This window comes from Heterodontus francisci, chromosome 8 (genome assembly GCF_036365525.1).
Source record: "Heterodontus francisci isolate sHetFra1 chromosome 8, sHetFra1.hap1, whole genome shotgun sequence".
In the NCBI taxonomy this organism is placed as follows: Eukaryota; Metazoa; Chordata; class Chondrichthyes; order Heterodontiformes; family Heterodontidae; genus Heterodontus; species Heterodontus francisci.
The window spans coordinates 16628271-16648531 of NC_090378.1; the positions used below are offsets into that span (position 1 = coordinate 16628271).

At 45.4% G+C, this 20261-nt stretch overlaps 1 protein-coding gene across 1 annotated transcript in view; it reads left to right on the forward strand.

The window, feature by feature from the left end:
- Nucleotides 1–12994: 12994 nt before the first annotated feature.
- The window catches only part of pigk (phosphatidylinositol glycan anchor biosynthesis, class K), a 128576-nt gene continuing 121309 nt past the window's right edge, over nt 12995–20261 (forward strand). The window contains exon 1 of the mRNA XM_068036706.1: nt 12995–13123. Within this exon, the coding sequence (XP_067892807.1) occupies nt 13016–13123 (108 nt within the window). The 5' untranslated portion in view covers nt 12995–13015. The remainder of the gene's footprint in view (nt 13124–20261) is intronic.

Below are 20261 nucleotides of genomic sequence, written 5' to 3' on the forward strand. Positions count from 1 at the left end.
ATTTTACTTTTTTAACCAGTCTGCCATGTGGGACCTTGTCAAAAGCCTTGCTAAAATCCATGTAGACCACATCAACTACACTACCCTCATCTATCTTCCTTGTTATGTCTTCAAAAATTCGATCAAGTTGGTCAGACAAGATCTTCCCGTAACAAATCCATGCTGACTCTTCTTGCTTAATCCATGCCTTTCTAAGTGACTTTCTTTGCCTCATATCCCTTCATACATTTGCTAACAAAAGTCAATCAATCTCAGTTTTAAAATTAAGAATTGATCTATCATCAATCGCCTTGTGCCGGAGAGAGTTCAAAACTTCAACAGCCCTTTGTGGGAAGATTTGTTTCCTAATTTCACATGTGAAAGGTCTGATTCTAATTATTAGATTATGTCGCCATAAGTCCTAGACTCCCCAACAAGCAGAAATAGTTTCACCCAGTCTACCCTATCAGTTCCCCTTAATATCTTGAAAACATTGATCAAATCTTCAAATCTTAACCTAAATTCCAGGGAATACAACCCTAGTAGATACAGTGAATGGTTGAAGCTCCAACATGGATCCTTGCGGGAAACCACTAGTCACATCCTTCCAATTAGAGTACCTGCCCATTATCCCTATTGTCCGTCTCCTGCCACTCAATCAAATTCCTAACCAGGCCAATAATTTGCCTTCAATTCCATGAACTTCAATTTGAGCTAACAGTCTCTATAAGGGAGTTTATCAAATGCCTTCTGGAAATATATATAGAAGTAACATCCATAGATATTCCCCTGTCTACTACTTTAGTCAACTCTTCAAAAAATTCAATCAGGTTCGTCAGACATCACCTACCCTTTATAAATCCAAGCTGGCTCTCTCCGATCAGCTGAAAATGTTCAAGGTGTTCAGCCACTCTATCCTTAATTATAGACCCTAGCAATTTCCTGACAACAGATGTTAGGCTAGCAGGTCTATAATTCCCTGGTTTCTCTCTCTCACCTTTCTTAAATAGTGGAGTGGCACGCGCAATTTTCCAATCCAAAGGAACTGTTCCCGAATTGAGAGAACTTTGGAAGATTATAGTTAGGGCAACCTGCAATGTTCTCACCTACTTTCTTCAAAACCCTGGATGGAAACCACCTGGTCCTGGGGATTTGTCACTCGTTAGTGTCATTATTTTCTTCATTACTGTTATCTTGCTTATGTTAATTTTGGTGAGTGCCTGTCCCTGATTCACTATTAGTTTCCTTGGGATTTCTGACACACTGACCTCTTCCTCTCCAGTAAATATTGGTGCAAAGTAATTATTCAACATGTCTGCCATTTCCTTACTTTCATTAATAATATCACCGTTATCAGTTTTTAAGGGCCCACATTGCACCTGACTACCCTCTTTTTAGTTTAGTTTAGAGATACAGCACTGAAACAGGCCCTTCGGCCCACCGAGTCTGTGCCGACCATCAACCACCCATTTATACTAATCCTACACTAATTCCATATTCCTACCACATCCCCACCTGTCCCTATATTTCCCTACCACCTACCTATACTAGGGGCAATTTATAATGGCCAATTTACCTATCAACCTGCAAGTCTTTTGCATGTGGGAGGAAACCAGAGCACCCAGAGGAAACCCACGCAGACACAGGGAGAACTTGCAAACTCCGCACAGGCAGTACCCAGAATTGAACCCGGGTCGCTGGAGCTGTGAGGCTGCAGTGCGAATCACTGCGCCACTGTGCTGCCCTAATACTATTGTAGAAGTTTGATAACCTTGCAATTTTTTTCTCCCTTTTTGTAGCTCTTTCTATCTTTGATGGTCTTTGTACCTTTTCCATTCATGAGGATCTGTTCTATTTTTTGCATTTTTGTATTTTTTTTTAGTTTTATGTTGTCTATTACCACTTTAATTGTCCATGTCTGTCTTTTTTGGCAAATAGAACTCTTGCCCTTAAGGAGTAGAAACTGATTTTGTATCATATTAAGTTCTTTATTTATTCCAAAAAGTATACCTTATTCATAAAATTTGTAACAAATATTTAACATAACAGTTAGTTCTTTTTGAACACCTCCCACTGACCTTCTGTCGTTTAACCAATTAACAGATTTGTCCAGTTTATTGTGGACAGTATCTGTTTCAACCCATTGAAGTCAGTGTTGTCTAAATCTAGAATACTTGTTGCTGTTCTCCCTTTCAAACAATACGTTGAACTCAATTTTATTGTGACTGCTATTAAATAAATGTTGACACATGGTTAGGCAGTTAACTATATCTTGCTCATTATTTGTTATTAAATTTAATATGGCCTGTCCCCTTGTTGGTTCTAGGGTATATTGGGCTGAATTTTCCTGGTTGGGTTGCTATCTTGATGTCAGTTTCAATTCCGGTTCAGGAACTTGGAATTAGCCGTGGCAGGACGTCAGTCGCAATCTTCTCGGAGGTGGCCAACGAAGAACCTGACTCTGGGATCCCTATCCAATTAAGGATGGCCGGTGGACCAGGGAAGTGGAAGTCCCAATAGGAGAGCCCACAGCGATGTACGGCCAGCAGCCACTTCGGGAGAGCTGGGCACTGCTGAGGCAGGCAGGAGACCACAAGGACACCTCAAAACGAAGGTGCCCACTGCAGCATTGGGAAAAAGTAAAAAAACACGCACGACCACAGATGTCATGCTGCCGGGATGCCACCTCCAGTTAAATGCCGGGCTCCGGCCTTAGCGGAGGGCCTATCTGCCATTGGGAAGTTCCTACTGCCGCAGTCAACTTTCCCCCAATTGTCCCATTAATGAGTCTACTTGGCTACCTGCCGCAGACGAGTGGGTAGCCTCTGCTGTGTTGACCCTGCCTCCAACAAGAACGCTTGGAGTTGGGATTGTGTTGGGTCGCTGACCTGACATTGCTCCCAGTCGCATCTCCTAACCCACCACCGCAGGCCTGGGAATATTCAGACTGTTGTTTCACAAAACTTTCTCAGACACACTCAAGAATTTGACTAGAAGCAAAATGTTCCAAGACACTTCACAAGATCGTAATCAAACAATCAGACATCGAGCCACACAAGGAGATATTCAAACAATTGACAGCTGGGTCAAGGAGGTAGGTTTTAAAGAGTGTCTCAGAGAAGGAGCTAGAGGTGGAGAGGTTTATGGAGGGAATCCCAGAACTAAGGGCTTGGATGGTTGAAAGCACGGCAGGAATGGCAGGGTGAAGGAAGTCAGGAATGCACAAGAAAGCTGATGAATACAAGTTAATATTTTTGATCCTGATGTACATTTCCCTCTCATCTGCAAAACCCAGAAACTGCAGCCGGAATCACAGTGTCAAAGAGACATCTTTAAAATTGTCTAGTCACACGTAAGCTGACAACTTTCCCACCCATCAATACCTCTTAATATGCTTCCCACGAATTCTGCTCTCAAGGTGACGCACAAACAATGTGCCCCTGAAAGAAAGAATTGCTTTTATTTGGCAGCATTCATGACCAAGGACTTTACACTTAATTAAGTAATTTTGAAATGTAGTCACTATTACATTGCAGGAAATGAGGCAGCCAATATGCATACAGAAAGGAGCAACTACAGCAGTGTAATAATGACCAGATAACCTGTTTTAATGATGTTGGTTGTGGGCCAGTTCAATGGGGATAACTCCACTGCCCTTCTTTGAAATAGTACCGTGGGATCTTTTACAATTACTTGAGAGGGCAGATGGGACCTCGGTTTAATATCTCATTCAAAAGGTAGCACCTCCAACACTGTAGCATTCCCTCAGAACAGGACTTTCAGTCGAAATTATGTCCTTAAGGCTCTGGGGGGGTGGAGCTTGAACTCAGAACTTTCTGACTCAGAGGCAAGAGTGCGACCAAATGAGGAATAGCTGACATTAACAAAGAACCGTAACTACCAAAAGCTGCCACCTATAGACCAAACTAAGTGGTTCCATAATCAATGGCTCTGTAGTCCTACCACATCCAATCATTAGTGATGGTAGACAATCAGGCAACTAACAGGAGTAAGAGGCTCCATGAGCACCTCCAGTCTCAGCCATGGCAGAGCACAGTGTGTGAGTTGGTACAATCTTCAGCAAAAGTGCCTCAGGGAAAATTCTACTTAGCCTCCTCCCAAGACTCCCACCATCATAGACACCAGGATCCAGCCAATTTAATTAACTCCATATGACATTAAGAAGTGTCTGAGTATACTGGACACACTGCAAGCTATGAGCCCTATCAATATCCCGACTATAGTGTGAAAACCTGCGTCCCGGAACTAGCAAAGCTGATGGTCATACAGGTTACTTGGAAAACCCTCCAGTTGCTGGAGTCATATCTGACACAAAGGAAGATGGTTATTAGAAACCAGTCATTGCTGCCTCAGCACGTTGCTGCAGGAGTTCCCCATGGCAGCATCCTCGACCAACTCTCTTCAGCTTCAATGACCTTCATTCTGTCACAAGGCCAGGAGAGGGGCTGTCTGCTAATGATTTCACAATGTTTATCTCCATTCACAACTCCTGTGATAATGAAGTAGATCATGCCGGATGTGGACAACATCTAAGTTTGAGCTAATGAATGGGCGATAATATTGGCAGTACGTAAGTGCTGGATAATGTTAATCTTGAACAAGTGACAGTGCAGTCATTCCCCTTGACCTGCAATGGAACCATCATTGCCAAATACCCTACCATCAACACGTTGAGGTCACCGCTGACCAGAAACGTAACTGAACCAATTCATCCTGTACAATCTTCGACAGAGTACTTACCTCAGGGAATTTGAGAGACTGCCGCAGCAGCGGCAGCAGCAGCAGCGGACCTGGGTTGAGATTGAACGCAGCGACCGAGGAATTAAAGCATTGGGGAGAGATCCTCCAGTAAAATCTCCGACGACAAAACAAGATCTGCAAAACAGTTATAGTGATGTCCCAACCAGGGAAGGAGTCAATTGGTGAGTAGCTGGTAAGTGTTTCTAGATAATACTCTAGAAAGGCATGGCAGGGAATCTCAGCCCTGTGGAATGTACATCCTATGCCATGTGGGAAATGCTGTATGCTTCTCATGGCCTGAAAGTGTCACCAGTTCGAGCAGTTCAAGCTCTGGGTTTTGGAGCTTGAGCGGCGGCTGGAGTCACTACTGAACATTCGCGAGGCTGAAAGATTCATGGATAGCACATTTCTGGAGGTGGTCACCCCAAAGTTTAAAAATGTGCAGGCAGAGAGGGAATGGGTGACCACCAGAAGGACAAAGAGGACCAGGTAGGCAGGCAGGGATCCCATGAGTGCATTTTGCTCTGCAATTGGTGTTCAGGGTGCAGGATGTTATTGAGCAGGACATTCTGAGGGGGATGGGTGAACAGCCAGAGGTCATGGTCCATTTTGGCACCAATGACATAGGCAGAGAGAGGGAATGAGGTCCTGGAGGCAAAGTTTAAGGAACTAGGAGGGAGATTGAAAAACAAGACCTCAAATGTAGTAATCTCCTGATTATACAGTAAATGGCAGAACCCTTAGGAGTATTGACAGGCAGAGAGATCTGGGCGCACAGGTCCACAGGTCACTGAAAGTGGCAACGCAGGTGGATAAAGTAGTCAAGAAGGCATACGGCATGCTTGCCTTCATCGGTTGGGGCATAGAGTATAAAAATTGGCAAGTCATGCTGCAGCTGCAGAACTTTAGTTAGGCCACACTTAGAATATTGCGTGCAATTCTGGTCGCCACACTACCAGAAGGACGTGGAGGCTTTGGAGAAGGTACAGAAGAGGTTTACCAGGATGTTGCCTGGTCTGGAGGGCATTAGCTATGAGGAGAGTTTGGATAAACTCAAATTGTTTTGACTAGAACGACGGAGGTGGAGGGGCGACATGATAGAGGTTTACAAAGTTATGAGCGGCATGGACAGAGTGGATAGTCAGAAGCTTTTTCCCCAGGGTGGAAGTGTCAGTTACTAGGGGACATAGGTTTAAGGTGCGAGGGGCAAAGTTTAGAGGGGATGTGCGAGGCAAGTTCTTTACACAGAGGCTGGTGAGTGCCTGGAACTTGCTGCCGGGGGAGGTGGTGGAAGCAGGAACGATAGCGACGTTTAAGAGACATCTTGACAAATACATGAATAGGATGGGAATAGAGGGATATGGGCCCCGGAAGTGCAGTAGGTTTTAGTTTAGGCAGGCATCAAGATCGGCGCAGGCTTGGAGGGCCGAATAGACTGTTCCTGTGCTGTACTGTTCTTTGTTCTTTGTACTCCTGGTCCCATGTGCTGGTGAGTGCAGAAACAGGAAGAAAGAGCTGATGAATACATGGTTGGAGAGGTGGTGCAAGAGCGAGGGCTTTAGATTCCTGAGGTATTGAACTAGCTTGCAAGGGGGATGGGAACCTCAGAGTAGATTCAGAAGGGAGCGAAAAAAATTGGAAATGGAAGGCAGAAAATTAGTAACGTGTTTAGAAGGCAGGGAAACAAAAGCTAGAAAATAGACAACAAGGGAGTTTGACAGTGCGAAATGGTATATACTTCAATGCAAGAAGTCTAGGGAATAAGACAGATGAGCTGAGAGCACAGATTGACATGTGGGAGTATGATATTATAGCTATTACTGAGACATGGCTGAAAGAAGGGCAAGAATGTTAGCTCAACATTCCTGGTTACAGGGTTTTCAGACGAGATAGAGAGAGTGATAAAAAAGGAGGGGGAGGGTTGCAATATTGATTAAAGAATCAATTATAGCTGAGAGGAGGGATGGTATGGTAGAAGGATCATCAAATGAGGCCATTAGATTGAACTGAAGAACATAAAAGGGGAAATCACACTACTGGCAATGTACTATAGACCCCCAAACAGTCAGAGGAGATAGAAGAGCAAACATGTTGGCAAATCTCTAAAAGTGCAAAAACAATAGGTCAGTAATAGCGGGAGATTTCAACTACCCTAATATTAACTGGGAGAGAATTAGTATGAAAGGCACAGAGGGAGCAGAATTCTTAAAATGCAATTACGTGAACTTTTTTAGCCAGTACATTGCAAGTGCAACAAGAGAGTGGACGGTTCTGGACTTTGTTTTAGGGAATGAAGCTGGGCAGGTGGAAGGGGTATGAGTGGCGAGCACTTTGGTGGAAGTGATCATAATTCAGTTAGATTTAGGGTAGTTATGGAAAGGGAAAACACAGACCAGGAATAAAAGTCCTTAATTGGAGAAAAGCTGATTTTACTAAGCTGTGATGTGATTTAGCTAAAGTGGACTGGAAACAACTATTTGAAGGTAAATCAGTGCCAGATCAGTGGGAGGCATTCAAGGAAGAGATAGTGAAGGTTCAGGACAAGTATGTTCCCTTAATGAAAAAGGGTGGGACTAACAAATCCAGAGCCTCATGGACTCAAGGGGCTTAAAGAAGAGGATAAAGAAAAAAGGGAAGCTTATGACAGATACTGAGAGCTCAATATTGCAGAAAACCTGTGAAAATGTAGGGGTGAAATTGAAAAGGAAATTAGGAAGATACTGAGTAGTGTAGAGGAAGAGAGGGACCTTGGAGTGCATGTCCACAGATCCCTGAAGGTGGCTGGACAGGTAGGTAAGGTGGTCAAGAAGGCATATGGGATACTTGCCTTTATTAACTGAGGCATAGAATATAAGAGCTGGGGGTTATGCTGGAACTGTACAAAGCATTAGATGGGCACAGCTGGAGTACTGTGTGCAATTCTCTGCACTGCACTATAGGAAAGATGTGATTGCACTAGAGAGGGCACGAGGAGATTTACAAAGATGTTGCTTGGACTGGAGATTTTAGTTATGAGGAAAGATTGGATAGGCGAGGGTCGTTTTTCTTGGGAATAGAGGAGGCTGAGGGAGCACCTAATTGGAAGTGTATAAAATGATGAGGGGTCCAGATAGAGTGGATGGAAGGTCCTATTCCCCTTGGTTGATGGGTCCATAACCAAGGAGCATAGACTTAGGGTAAGAGGTAGGAGGTTTAGAGGGGATTTGAGAGGAAATTTCTTCACCCAGAGGGTGATGGGGATCTGGAACTCACTGCCTGAAAGGGTGGTAGAGGCACAAACCCTCAAACATTTAAAAAGTAATTGGATATGCACTTGAAGTGTCATAACCTCCAAGGCTACGGACAAAGAGCTGGAAAGTGGAATTAGGCTGGATAGCTACCTGTCAGTCAGCACGGACACGAGGGGCCAAATGGCCTCCTTCCATGCTGTAAATTTTGATGATTCTATGATTCGATGATCCCTCAAAGACTCACCGCCATCTACAAGGCTCAAGTTAGGAATGTGATGGAATACTAACCAATTATCTGGATCCTTGTTACTGCAACAGTGCGCAAGAATGTTGACAGCATCCAGGATAAAGTAGTCCACTTGAGTGACGGCTGGACTCAATATCAACCCTCTCCAATGCTGCAAAGTATACTATCTGCAGGATGCATTGCAAACTCACCATGAATATCACGGTAACCCCTTCATCCCTGTACCTTCTATCACTGAGGAGGGCTTTGTGGTGGCAACACCATCATCTCTAAGCTCCTCTTCAAGTCACATGCCATCCTGACTTGATCTACTGCAGTGGTTCAGGAAGAAGGCCCAGCATCACCTTTGCAAGACAACTAGGTCTAGGCGACAAGTGTTGACCTTTCCTGAATCACCCACACACTGAGAAAAAGAAAAACAGAAGAAGCTGGGATGACAGAGGAGGTGTCCTCACATCTGGAAAGGCAAAGAATAGGTTACTGCTTTAGGTGAGGTGTGTCAGGTTGGGGGTGGGGCGAATCCTTTTTCAGATGTCAAATGTCTCTTTATCCAAACACACTTGCTTTTATGTAGCACCTTCTCACATCATCACAGTGGCTGGAATTTTAAGTTTAATTCTTTTTTAATTCATTCATGGGATGTGGGTGACACTGGCTATCCCAGCATTTATTGCCCGTCCCTAATTAGTCTTGAGAAGGTGGTGGTAAGCTGCCTTCTTGAACCACTGCAGTCCATGTGGGGTAGGTATACCCACAGTGCTGTTAGGAAGGGAGTTCCAGGATTTTGACCCAGCGACAGTGAAGGAACGGCGATATAGTTCCAAGTCAGGATGGTGTGTAACTTGGACGGGAACTTGCAGGTGGTGGTGTTCCCATGCATCTGCTGCTCTTGTCCTTCGAGGTGGTAGAGGTCTCGGGTTTGGAAGGTGCTGTCTGAGGAGCCTTGGTGCATTGCTGCAATGCACACACTGCTGCCACTGTGCGTCGGTGGCGGAGGGAGTGAATGTTTGTGCATGGTGTGCCAATCAAGCGGGCTGCTTTGTCCTGGATGGTGTCGAACTCCTTGAGTGTTGTTGGAGCTGCACCCATCCAGGCAAGTGGAGAGTATTCCATCACACTCCTGACTTGTGCCTTGTAGATGGTGGACAGGCTTAGGGGAGTCAGGAGGTGAGTTACTCGCTGCAGGATTCCTAGCCTCTGACCTGCTCTTGTAGCCATGGTATTTATATGGCTACTCCAGATCAGTTTCTGGTCAATGGTAGCCCCTAGGATGTTGATAGTGGGGGATTCAGCGATGGTAATGCCATTGAATGTCAAGGGGAGATGGTGAGATTCTCTCTTGTTGGAGATGGTCATTGCCTGGCACTTGTGTGGCGCGAATGTTACTTGCCACTTATCAGCCTGGATATTGTCCAGGTCTTGCTGCATTTCTACACAGACTGCTTCAGTATTTGAGGAGTCGCGAATGGTGCTGAACATTGTGCAATCATCAGCGAACATCCCCACTTCTGACCTTATGATTGAAGGAAGGTCATTGATGAAGCAGCTGAAGATGGTTCAGCCTAGGACACTACCCTGAGGAACTCCTGCAGTGATGTCCTGGAGCTCAGATGATTGACCTCCAACAACCACAGCCATCTTCCTTTGCGCTAGGTATGACTCTAACCAGTAGAGAGTTTTCCCACTGACTCCCATTGACTCCAGTTTTGCTAGGGCTCCTTGATGCCATACTCAGTCAAATGCTGCCTTGATGTCAAGGGCAGTCACTCTCACCTCACCTCTTGAGTTCAGCTCTTTTGTCCATGTTTGAACCAAGGCTGTAATGAGGTCAGGAGCTGAGTGGCCCTGGCAGAACCCAAACTGAGCATCAGTGAGCAGGTTATTGCTAAGCAAGTGTTGCTTGATGGCACTGTTGAAGACACCTTCCATCACTTTACTGATGATTGAGAGTAGACTGATGGGGCAGTAATTGGCCGGGTTGGACCCATCCAGGCAAGTGGAGAGTATTCCATCACACTCCTAACTTGTGCCTTTTAGATGGTGGACAGGCTTTGGGGGATCAAGAGATGAGTTACTTGCTGCAGAATTCCCATCCTTTGACCTGCTCTTGTAGCCATGGTATTTATATGGCTGGTCCAGTTCAGGTTCTGGTCAACGGTGACCCCCAGGATGTTGATAGTGGGGGATTCAGCGATCGTAATGCCGCGGAATATCAAGAGGAGATGAGCGGATTCTCTGTTGTTGGAGATGGCCATTGCCTGGCAGTTGTGTGGCGCAAATGTAACTTGCCACTTATCAACCGAAGCCTGAATGTTGTCCAGGTCTTACTGCATGGACATGGGCTGCTTCAGTATCTGAGGAGTCGTAAATGGTGCTGAACATTGTAGTGTAATGTGTAGGCCAAGTGGCCTTGCAGGCCTTCATAGTTCTGCCAGCCTTAGCAGTGTCTCACTACAATATTTTACTGTGGTATGTGGCCTCTTAGCAACTACTGCCTTATCTCTGTGCACGATTCTCATGCCTCGGCTTGTTTTGTTCACACAGAAGTGAAAAGCCTCCACCTTCTCCATGTTTGTTCACTGGCTAAAATAGAATCATAGAATCATAGAAAGTTTGAGGCACAGAAAGAGGCCACATGACCCATCATGTCTGTGCCAGCTGAAAAATGATCCACCCATTCTAATCCCACCTTCAAGCATTTGGTCCATAGTCCTGCAGATTACAGCACTTGAGGTGCATATCCAGACTCCTTCTGAATGAGTTGAGGGTTTCTGCCTCAACTACCCTTTCAGACAGTGAGTTCCAGACCCCCACCATCCTCTGGGTGAAAAAACGTTTCCTCATCTCCCCTCTGATCTTTCTATCAATCACTTTAAATCTATGCCCCCTAGTCACTGACCTCACTGCGAAGGTAAATAGGCCCTTCACCTCCACTCTATCCAGGCACCTCAAAATTTTGTACATTTTAATCAGGTCTGCCCTCAGCCTCCTCTGTTCCAAGGAGAACAACCCCAGCCTATCCAATCTTTCCTCATAGCTGCATTTTTTCTGGTCCTGGAAAATCCTCATAAATCTTCTCTGTTATAGAAAAGCATGCTGGAATACATTGGGCATTTTAACCACTTTAAAATATTCTTTAAAATAGTGATCAATCTATTATGATTGGTCCTGCTACAGTTCAGGATGTTTTACTGGATGTTGTCGATAGGTCTTGCTGCATGCAAACATAGTGAGGGGTGGGAGCTTCATTATCAGAGGAGTTGTGAATTAATCTTCACCCTCTCATATAGTTGACCAAATACTTTGAAATACACTGCCTGTTTTTTATTAACCTGCAGGGCTACAAACCAAAGGCGGGAATGTGGGTGGCTTGTTTTCCGGCCGGCGCAGACACGATGGGCCAAGTGGCCTCTTTCTGTGGCGTAAACTTTCTATGATTCTATTAATGTAGGCAAAAACCAAAGTCCTTGTACATGAATCACAGAAAGTTAACAAGCAGGTCAAGCAAGCAATTAGGAAAGCAAATGGTATGTTTGCCTCTATTACAAAGAGATTTGAGTATAAGAGTCTGGATGGGTGCAGCTCCAACAACACTCAAGAAGCTCGACACCATCCAGGACAAAGCAGCCCGCTTGATTGGCACCCCATCTACAAACATTCACTCCCTCCACCACCGACGCACAGTAGCAGCAGTGTGTACCATCTACAAGATGCACTGCAGCAATGCACCAAGGCTCCTCAGACAGCACCTTCCAAACCCGAGACCTCTACCAGCTAGAAGGACAAGGGCAGCAAATTAATGGGAACACCACCACCTGCAAGTTCCCCTCCAAGTCACACACCATCCTGACTTGGAACTATATCGCCGTTCCTTCACTGTCGCTGGGTCAAAATCCTGGAACTCCCTTCCTAACAGCACTGTGGGTATACCTACCCCAAATGGACTGCAACGGTTCAAGAAGGCCACCACCTTCTCAAGGGCAATTAGGGATGGGCAATAAATGCTGGTCTGGGCAGCGATGCCCACATCCCATGAATGAATAAAAAAAAAGTCTTGTTGCAATTGTATAGGGCCTTGGTGAGACCACACCTGGAGTACTGTGTATCGTTGTGGTCTCCTCAACAATGCGCCTATCTTGGAGGAAGGCGTGCAACAAAGGTTCACTAGACCGAATCCTGGGGTGAGAGGACTGTTCTGTGAGGAGAGATTGAGTAGAATGAGCCTATATTCTTTAGAGTTTAGAAGAAGGAAAGGTAATCTCCTGGAGACATATAAAATTCTTCAGGAGCTTGACAGAGCAAATGCTGGGGTTATGTTTTACTTGGCTGGAGAGCAAGAACTCAGGATCACAGTCTCAGAATAAGAAGTCGGGCATTTAGGACTGATATAAGGATAAATTTTGTCACGCAAAGGGTTGTAAATCTTTGGAAAGGTAACAGACTTGAAACATTAACTCTGTTTCTCTCTCCATAGTTGCTGCCAGACCTGCTGAAGATTTCCAAAGTTTTCTGTTTTTATTTCAATATTTTCTGGAGTTTCTTCAGTGCAAGTGGCATTATCTCAGGCACAAACATATTGTTCCTCTTAAACTTTATTATAACTAATAGATTGATATGGATGCAGGAAAAAAGTACCACTGTTGAAGGTGCATTGCAAATTATGCAGTAGAATTGATATGAAATGTTAATGCATATAGAGTGAATGAATGGATGGGGCTGACAGGCAGCGGAACTGTTGTCCGAGGGGTGTTGGAGGCCACCGGACGTTTGCAGAGCGCCGGTTCTACTTCCGGTAAAGATGGCAGCTCCCAGAGCAACGTTGAGGCCGTCGTTCTCTTTTTGGAGTCTGGGGATTGTGTTGGTGCTACTTGTTGGCCGCAGTGCTTCGGAGACGGAAGGAGTACAGGTAAGGAGCGCCGCGGCGGGCGTCGAAATTTGTTATCGCCGAAAGGCCACCGTTTCCGGCCCAGCCTGAAATGTAGAGTGCCTGGGCTGCACAGACTGGGTTCGCTGCTCTCAGTCTGGGTGAGAGAGGAGATGGAGCATCATTTGGTCTCGGCGTTGGGAGAATGTTGACTACTGCTTGGATATTGGGGAGAGGATAGGTGGTGGTGATGCACAGTGCAGTTGAGGCGGAGTGGGGTTTATTCCCCCCAAAGTGACCTAGGATCAGAATTGTTACTTGCCAAAAACAATTTATTGTTGCTGCTTCTAAACAAGTGAGAGAGGTGCTAGGCGCAGGGTTTTTTAAAAGTTCATTCTTGGGATGCGAGTGTCGCTGGCCTGCATTTATTGCCTGTCCCTAATTGGCCGTGAGAAGGTGTTGGTGAACCACCTTCTTGACCTGCTGCAGTCCACCTGGTGTAGGTAGACCCACATGGGCTTTTTTTCTGTAGAGGTTTGATACAGCTGAGTGGCTTGCTAGGTTATTTCAGAAGGCAGTTAGGAGTCAACCAGTAAAATAAATGCAACATATGGCGGATGCTGGAAATACTCAGCAGCACCTGTGGAGAGAGAAGCAGTGTCAAAGTTTCAGGTCACTGACCCTTCTTCAGAACTGGCAGATATTAGAAATGTCAAAGGTTATAAGCAAGTGAGGTGGGGGTGGGGCAAGTGATAACAAAGGAGAAGGTGTAGATTGGACAAGGCCACATAGCTGACCAAAAGGTCATGGAGCAAAGGCAAACAATATGTTAATGGTGTGTTGAAAGACAAAGCATTAGTACAGATAAGGTGTTAACGGACTGAAGATTGAACAGCAGCAAGTACAAACATGAAAAAAACAGTGGGTAAGCAAACTGAATAAAATAAAATAAACAAAAAAAGAATGTAAAAAAGAAAAAATAACTAAAAATAAAAGTAAAATGGGGGGCCCGTCATGCTCTGAAATTATTGAACTCAGTGTTCAGTTCGGCAGTCCTGTTATCTCTTGCCCCACCCCTGCCTTACTTGCTTATAACCTTTGACATTTCTAATATTTGCTAGTTCCGAAGAAGGGTCACTGACCCGAAACGTTAACTCTGCTTCTCTTTCCACAGATGCTGCCAGACCTGCTGAGTGGTTCCAGCATTTCTTGTTTTTATTTCAGATTTCCAGCATCTCCAGTATTTTGCTTTTATTTTTGTTTTTATGACAATCTGGCAGTGTCATCATAATAATGAAACTGGATTTTTATTCCAGATTTATTATTTAATTGAATTTAATTTATCCAATGTGCCATGGTGGGATTTGAACTTGCATCTCTGGAGTATTATTCTGAGCCTCTTGATTACCGGGCAAAAACATTACTACTATGCTACCATCCGTATCTTCATAATGAGAGGATTCAAGTACAGAAGAAGGATGTTCTTGCTATGGAGGGAGTACAGCGAAGGTTCACCAGACTGATTCCTGGGATGGCAGGACTGACGTATGAAGAGCTATTGGGTCGATTAGGCTTGTATTCGCTCGAGGTTAGAAGAATGAGAGGGGATCTCATAGAAATCTACAAAATTCTGACAGGACTGGACAGACTAGATGCAGGAAGGATGTTCCTGATGGCGGGGGAGTCCAGGACCAGGGATCACAGTCTAAGGATAAGGACTAAGCCATTTAGGACTGGGACGAGGAGGGATTTCTTCACCCAGAGAGTGGCGAATCTGTGGAATTCTCTACCACAGAAAGCAGTTGAGGCCAAATCATTAAATAAGAAAAAGTTAGATATAGTTCTTGGGGTTAATGGGATCAAGGGATATGGGAAGAAAGCGGAACAGGGTACGGAGTTTGGATGATCAGCCATGATCGTATTGAATGGCGATGCAGGCTCGAAGGGCCGAATGGCCTACTCTTGCTCCTATTTTTCTATGTTTCTATCCCCCAACACGTCTGCTCCACCTTCTCTTCTCACAAGAGAATGACCCCAACTTCTCCAATCTATCCATATAACTGAAGTACTTCATTCCTAGAACCATTCTTGTAAATCTTTTCTGCACCCTCTCCAATATCTTCACATCCTTCCGAAAGTGCAGTGCCCAGAATTGGACGCAGTACTCCAGTTGAGGCCGATCCAGAGTTTTATAAAGGTTCACCATAACTTCCTTGCTTTTGTACCCTGTGCCTCTATTTACAGAGACGTATAATGACCCCTGGGGGACCCCACTATGTACTCCAGTCTGAAAAACAACTGATCACCACTACTGTCTTTACTGTCACTCAGTCAACTTCCTGTCCATGCTGCCACTATTCCTTTTATTCCATGGGCTTTAACTTTGCTGACAAGACTGTTATCAGGGCTTTATCAAAGAAATTGATGAGACCTTCCAGTTTTAAACTGTTAGTCTTGTTATGAAAGCCCTTGAAAAATTTACAACTTGTTGAATGAGGAGAACTGGGTTTTTAATGGTGCACTAACTTCATAATTACTGCTAAACACCCTCGCTGGCCCTGAAAAACTGGTTTTGTATTTGTGGAACGTCAAATTTCTCTATTATAACACATCAACATATTAAAATTTGCTTTTAAAGTTTACCTTCGTTTTAGCTTCTACCTTAATCCAATCCAAACCATAATGCCAAAGGGATTAAGGGATATGGGGAGAAAGCAGGAACAGGGTACTGAATTAGATGATCAGCCATGGTCTTTTTTGAATGGCGGAGCGAACAAAGAACAGTACAGCACAGGAACAGGCCATTTGGCCCTCCAAGCCTGCGCCGATCTTGATGCCTGCCGAAACTGACACCTTCTGCACTTCCGGGGCCCATATCCCTCTTTTTCCTTCCTATTCATGTATTTGTCAAGATGTCTCTTAAACGTCGCTATCGTACCTGCTTCCACCACCTCCCCCGGCAGCAAGTTCCAGGCACTCACCACCCTCCGTGTAAAAAAACTTGCCTCGCACATCCCCTCTAAACTTTGCCCCTCGCACCTTAAACCTATGTCCCCTAGTAACTGACTCTTCCACCCTGGGAAAAAGCTTCTGACTATCCACTCTGTCCATGCCGCTCATAACTTTGTAAACCTCTATCATGTCGCCCCTCCACCTCCGTCGTTCCAGTGAAAACAATCTGAGTTTTTCCAAACTCTCCTCATAGCTAATGCCCTCCAGACCAGGCAACATCCTGGTAAACTTCCTCTGTACCCTCTCCAAAGCCTCCAGGTCCTTCTGGTAGTGTGGCGACCAGAATTGCATGCAATATTCTAAGTGTGGCCTAACTAAGGTTCTGTACAGCTGCAACATGACTTGCCAATTTTTATACTCTATGCCCCGACCGATGAAGGCAAGCATGCCGTATGCCTTCTTGACTACTTTATCCACCTGCATTGCTACTTTGTGACCTGTGGACCTGTGCGCCCAGATCTCTCTGCCTGTCAATACTCCGAAGGGTTCTGCCATTTACTGTATACCTCCCACCTGCATTAGACCTTCCAAAAATACATTACCTCACATTTGTCCATATTAAACTCCATCTGCCATTTCTCCGCCCAAATCTCTAACCGATCTGTATCCTGCTGTATCCTCTGACAATCCTCATCATTATCCGCAACTCCACCAACCTTTGTGTCGTCCGCAAACTTACTAATCAGCCCAGCTACATTTTCCTCCAAATCATTTATATATACCACAAACAGCAAAGGTCCCAGCACTGATCCCTGTGGAACACCACTAGTCACACCCATCCACTGCTACCCTCTGTCTTCTATGACCGAGCCAGTTCTGTATCCATCTTGCCAGCTCACCTCTGATCCCGTGTGACTTCACTTTTTGTACCAGTCTGCCATGCGGGACCTTGTCAAAGGCTTTACTGAAGTCCATATAGATAACATTCACTGCCCTTCCTTTCTCAATCATCTTCGTCACTTCCTCAAAAAACTCAATCAAATTAGTAAGACATGACCTCCCCTTCGCAAAACCATGCTGTCTCTTGCTAATAAGTTTGTTTGTTTCCAAATGGGAGTAAATCCTGTCCTGAATAATCTTCTCGAATAGTTTCCCTACCACTGACGTAAGGCTCACCGGCCTATAATTTCCTGGATTATCCTTGCCACCCTTCTTAAACAAAGGAACAACATTGGCTATTCTCCAGTCCTCTGGGACCTCACCTGTAGCCAATGAGGATGCAAAGATTTCTGTCAAGGCCCCAGCAATTTCCTCCCTTGCCTCCCTCAGTATTCAAGGGTAGATCCCATCAGGCCCTGGGGACTTATCTACCTTAATGCTTTGCAAGACACCCAACACCACCTCCTTTTTGATAATGAGATGGCTGAGACTATCTACACTCCCTTCCCTAGGCTCATCATCCACCAAGTCCTTCTCTTTGGTGAATACTGATGCAAAGTACTCATTTAGCACCTCGCCCATTTCCTCTGGCTCCACACATAGATTCCCATCTCTGTCCTTGAGTGGGCCAACCTTTTCCCTGGTTACCCTCTTGCTCTTTATATATGTATAAAAAGCCTTGGGATTTTCCTTAATCCTGTTTGCCAATGACTTTTCATGACCCCTTTTAGCCCTCCTGACTCCTAAGTTCTTTCCTACTGTCTTTATATTCCTCAAAGGCTGTTCCTAGCCTTCCAGCCCTTACGAATGCTTCCTTTTTCTTTTTGCCTAGGCTCACAATATCCCGTGTTATCCAAGCTTCCCGAAACTTGCCAAACTTGTCTTTCTTCCTCACAGGAACATGCTGGTCCTGGATTCTAATCAGCTGACGTTTGAAAGACTCCCACATGTCAGATGTTGATTTACCCTCAAACAGCCGCCCTCAATCTAAATTCTTCAGTTCCTGCCTAATATTGTTATAATTAGCCTTCCCCCAATTTAGCACCTTCACTCGAGGACTACTCTTATCCTTATCCACAAGTAACCTTAAAACTTAGGGAATTATGGTCACTGCTCCCGAAATATTCCCCCACTGAAACTTCGACCACCTGGCCGGGCTCATTCCCCAATACCAGGTCCAGAATGGCCCCATCCCTAGTTGGACTATCTACATACTGTTTCAAGAAGCCCTCCTGGATGCTCCTCACAAATTCTGCCCCATCCAAGCCCCTAGCTCTAAGTGAGTCCCAGTCAATATAGGGGAAGTTAAAATCACCCACCACCACAACCCTGTTACCTTTACATCTTTCCAAAATCTGTCTACATATCTGCTCCTCTACCTCCTGCTGGCTGTTGGGAGGCCTGTAGTACCCTAACATTGTGACTGCACCCTTCCTATTCCTGAGCTCCACCCATATTGCCTCGCTGCATGACCCCTCTGAGGTGTCCTCCTGCTGTACAGCTGTGATATTCTCCTTAACCAGTAATGCAACTCCCCCACCCCTTTTACATCCCCCTCTATCCCGCCTGAAGCTTCTAAAGCCTGGAACATTTAGCTGCCAATCCTGCCCTTCGCTCAACCAAGTCTCTGTAATAGCAACAACATCATATTTCCAAGTATTAATCCAAGCTCTAAGTTCATCTGCCTTACCTGTTATACTTCTCGCATTGAAACAAATGCACCAGACCACCAGTCCCGCTGTGCTCAGCAACATCTCCCTGCCTGCTCTTCCTCTTAGTCCTTCTGGCCTTATTTGCTATGTCGTCCTCATTTATTTCACTAGCTGTCCTACTGCTCTGGTTCCCACCCCCCTGCCACACTAGTTTAAACCCTCCCGAGTGACGCTAGCAAACCTTGCAGCCAGGATATTAGTGCCCCTCCAGTTTAGATGCAACCCGTCCTTCTTGTACAGGTCCCATCTGTCCCTGAAGAGAGCCCAATGGTCCAGATATCTGAAACCCTCCCTTCTACACCAGCTGCTTAGCCACGTGTTTAGCTGCACTATCCTCCTATTTCTAGCCTCACTGGCACGTGGCACAGGGAGTAATCCAGAGATTACAACCGTAGAGGTCCTGTTTTTTTAACTTACTACCAAACTCCCCCTGCAGGACCTCATCACTCTTCCTGCCTATGTCATTGGTACCGATGTGTACCACAACCTCTGGCTGTTCACCCTCCCCCTTCAGAATGCCCCCTGTCCGTTCAGAGACATCCTTGACCCTGGCACCAGGGAGGCAACATACCATCCTGGAGTCTCTTTCACGTCCACAGAAGCGCCTACCTGTGCCCCTGATTATAGAGTCCCCTATAACTATTGCTCTTCTGCGCTTTGTCCCTCCCTGCTGAACAACAGTGCCAGCCTGGTGCCACTGCTCTGGCTGCTGCTGTTTTCCCCTGATAGGCCATCCCCCTAACAATATTCAAAATGGTATACTTGTTAGAGAGGGGGATAGCCACAGGGGATTCCTGCACTGACTGCCTGCCCCTTCTAGCGGTCACCCATCTATCTGCCTGCACCTTGGGTGTAACCACTTCTCTAAAACTCCTGTCTCTGACGCTTTCCGCCACCTGCATGCTCCTCAGTGCATCCAGTTGCCGCTCCAACCGATCCATGCGGTCTGTGAGGAGCTGCAACTGGGTACACTTCCTGCAGATGTAGTCGCCCGGAACGCTGGAAGCGTCACGGACCTCCCACATCTCACAGGTGAAGCACTTCACCCCTCTAACTGACATTTCTAGTACTAATTAATAAATTAATTTAAAATAAATAAATGCTTATTAGTCCCGAATGTTTCTGTAGCCATTTACTTCATTTGAAATTTGAAATTAAAGGTAAAGTGATTCAGTACTTTTAACTTCCTGGTTTGCAGTCTGTGAGAAAACTTCCATGTGATTGGCTGCTTACCTGCTTGCTGACATCACTGGGGCTGCTGGCCATTTGGAGATCCTCTTGACTTGGTGCCGGATTGAAACTGCCATCAGGAAAAGGGATGTCCACGCCTTGGAGGTCGCTGGGTCTGAGTGGGCATCTCTCTTCGAGGTCAGAGGCAAGCGCCGTAGCTTTGCAGCTGACCACAAAATATGAGCCATTGTGTTGTTGCAGGAATCACTTTCCTCTGGATTTTTTTCCCCTAAGTCTGTTCTCATAGCAAATCTCTCTTTGAAGTAGATCTACAATTCCCTTTTAAAAATTATCATTGAGTTTGCTTCCATCATCTTCAGGCAGATCACATAAGATCATAACTCGCT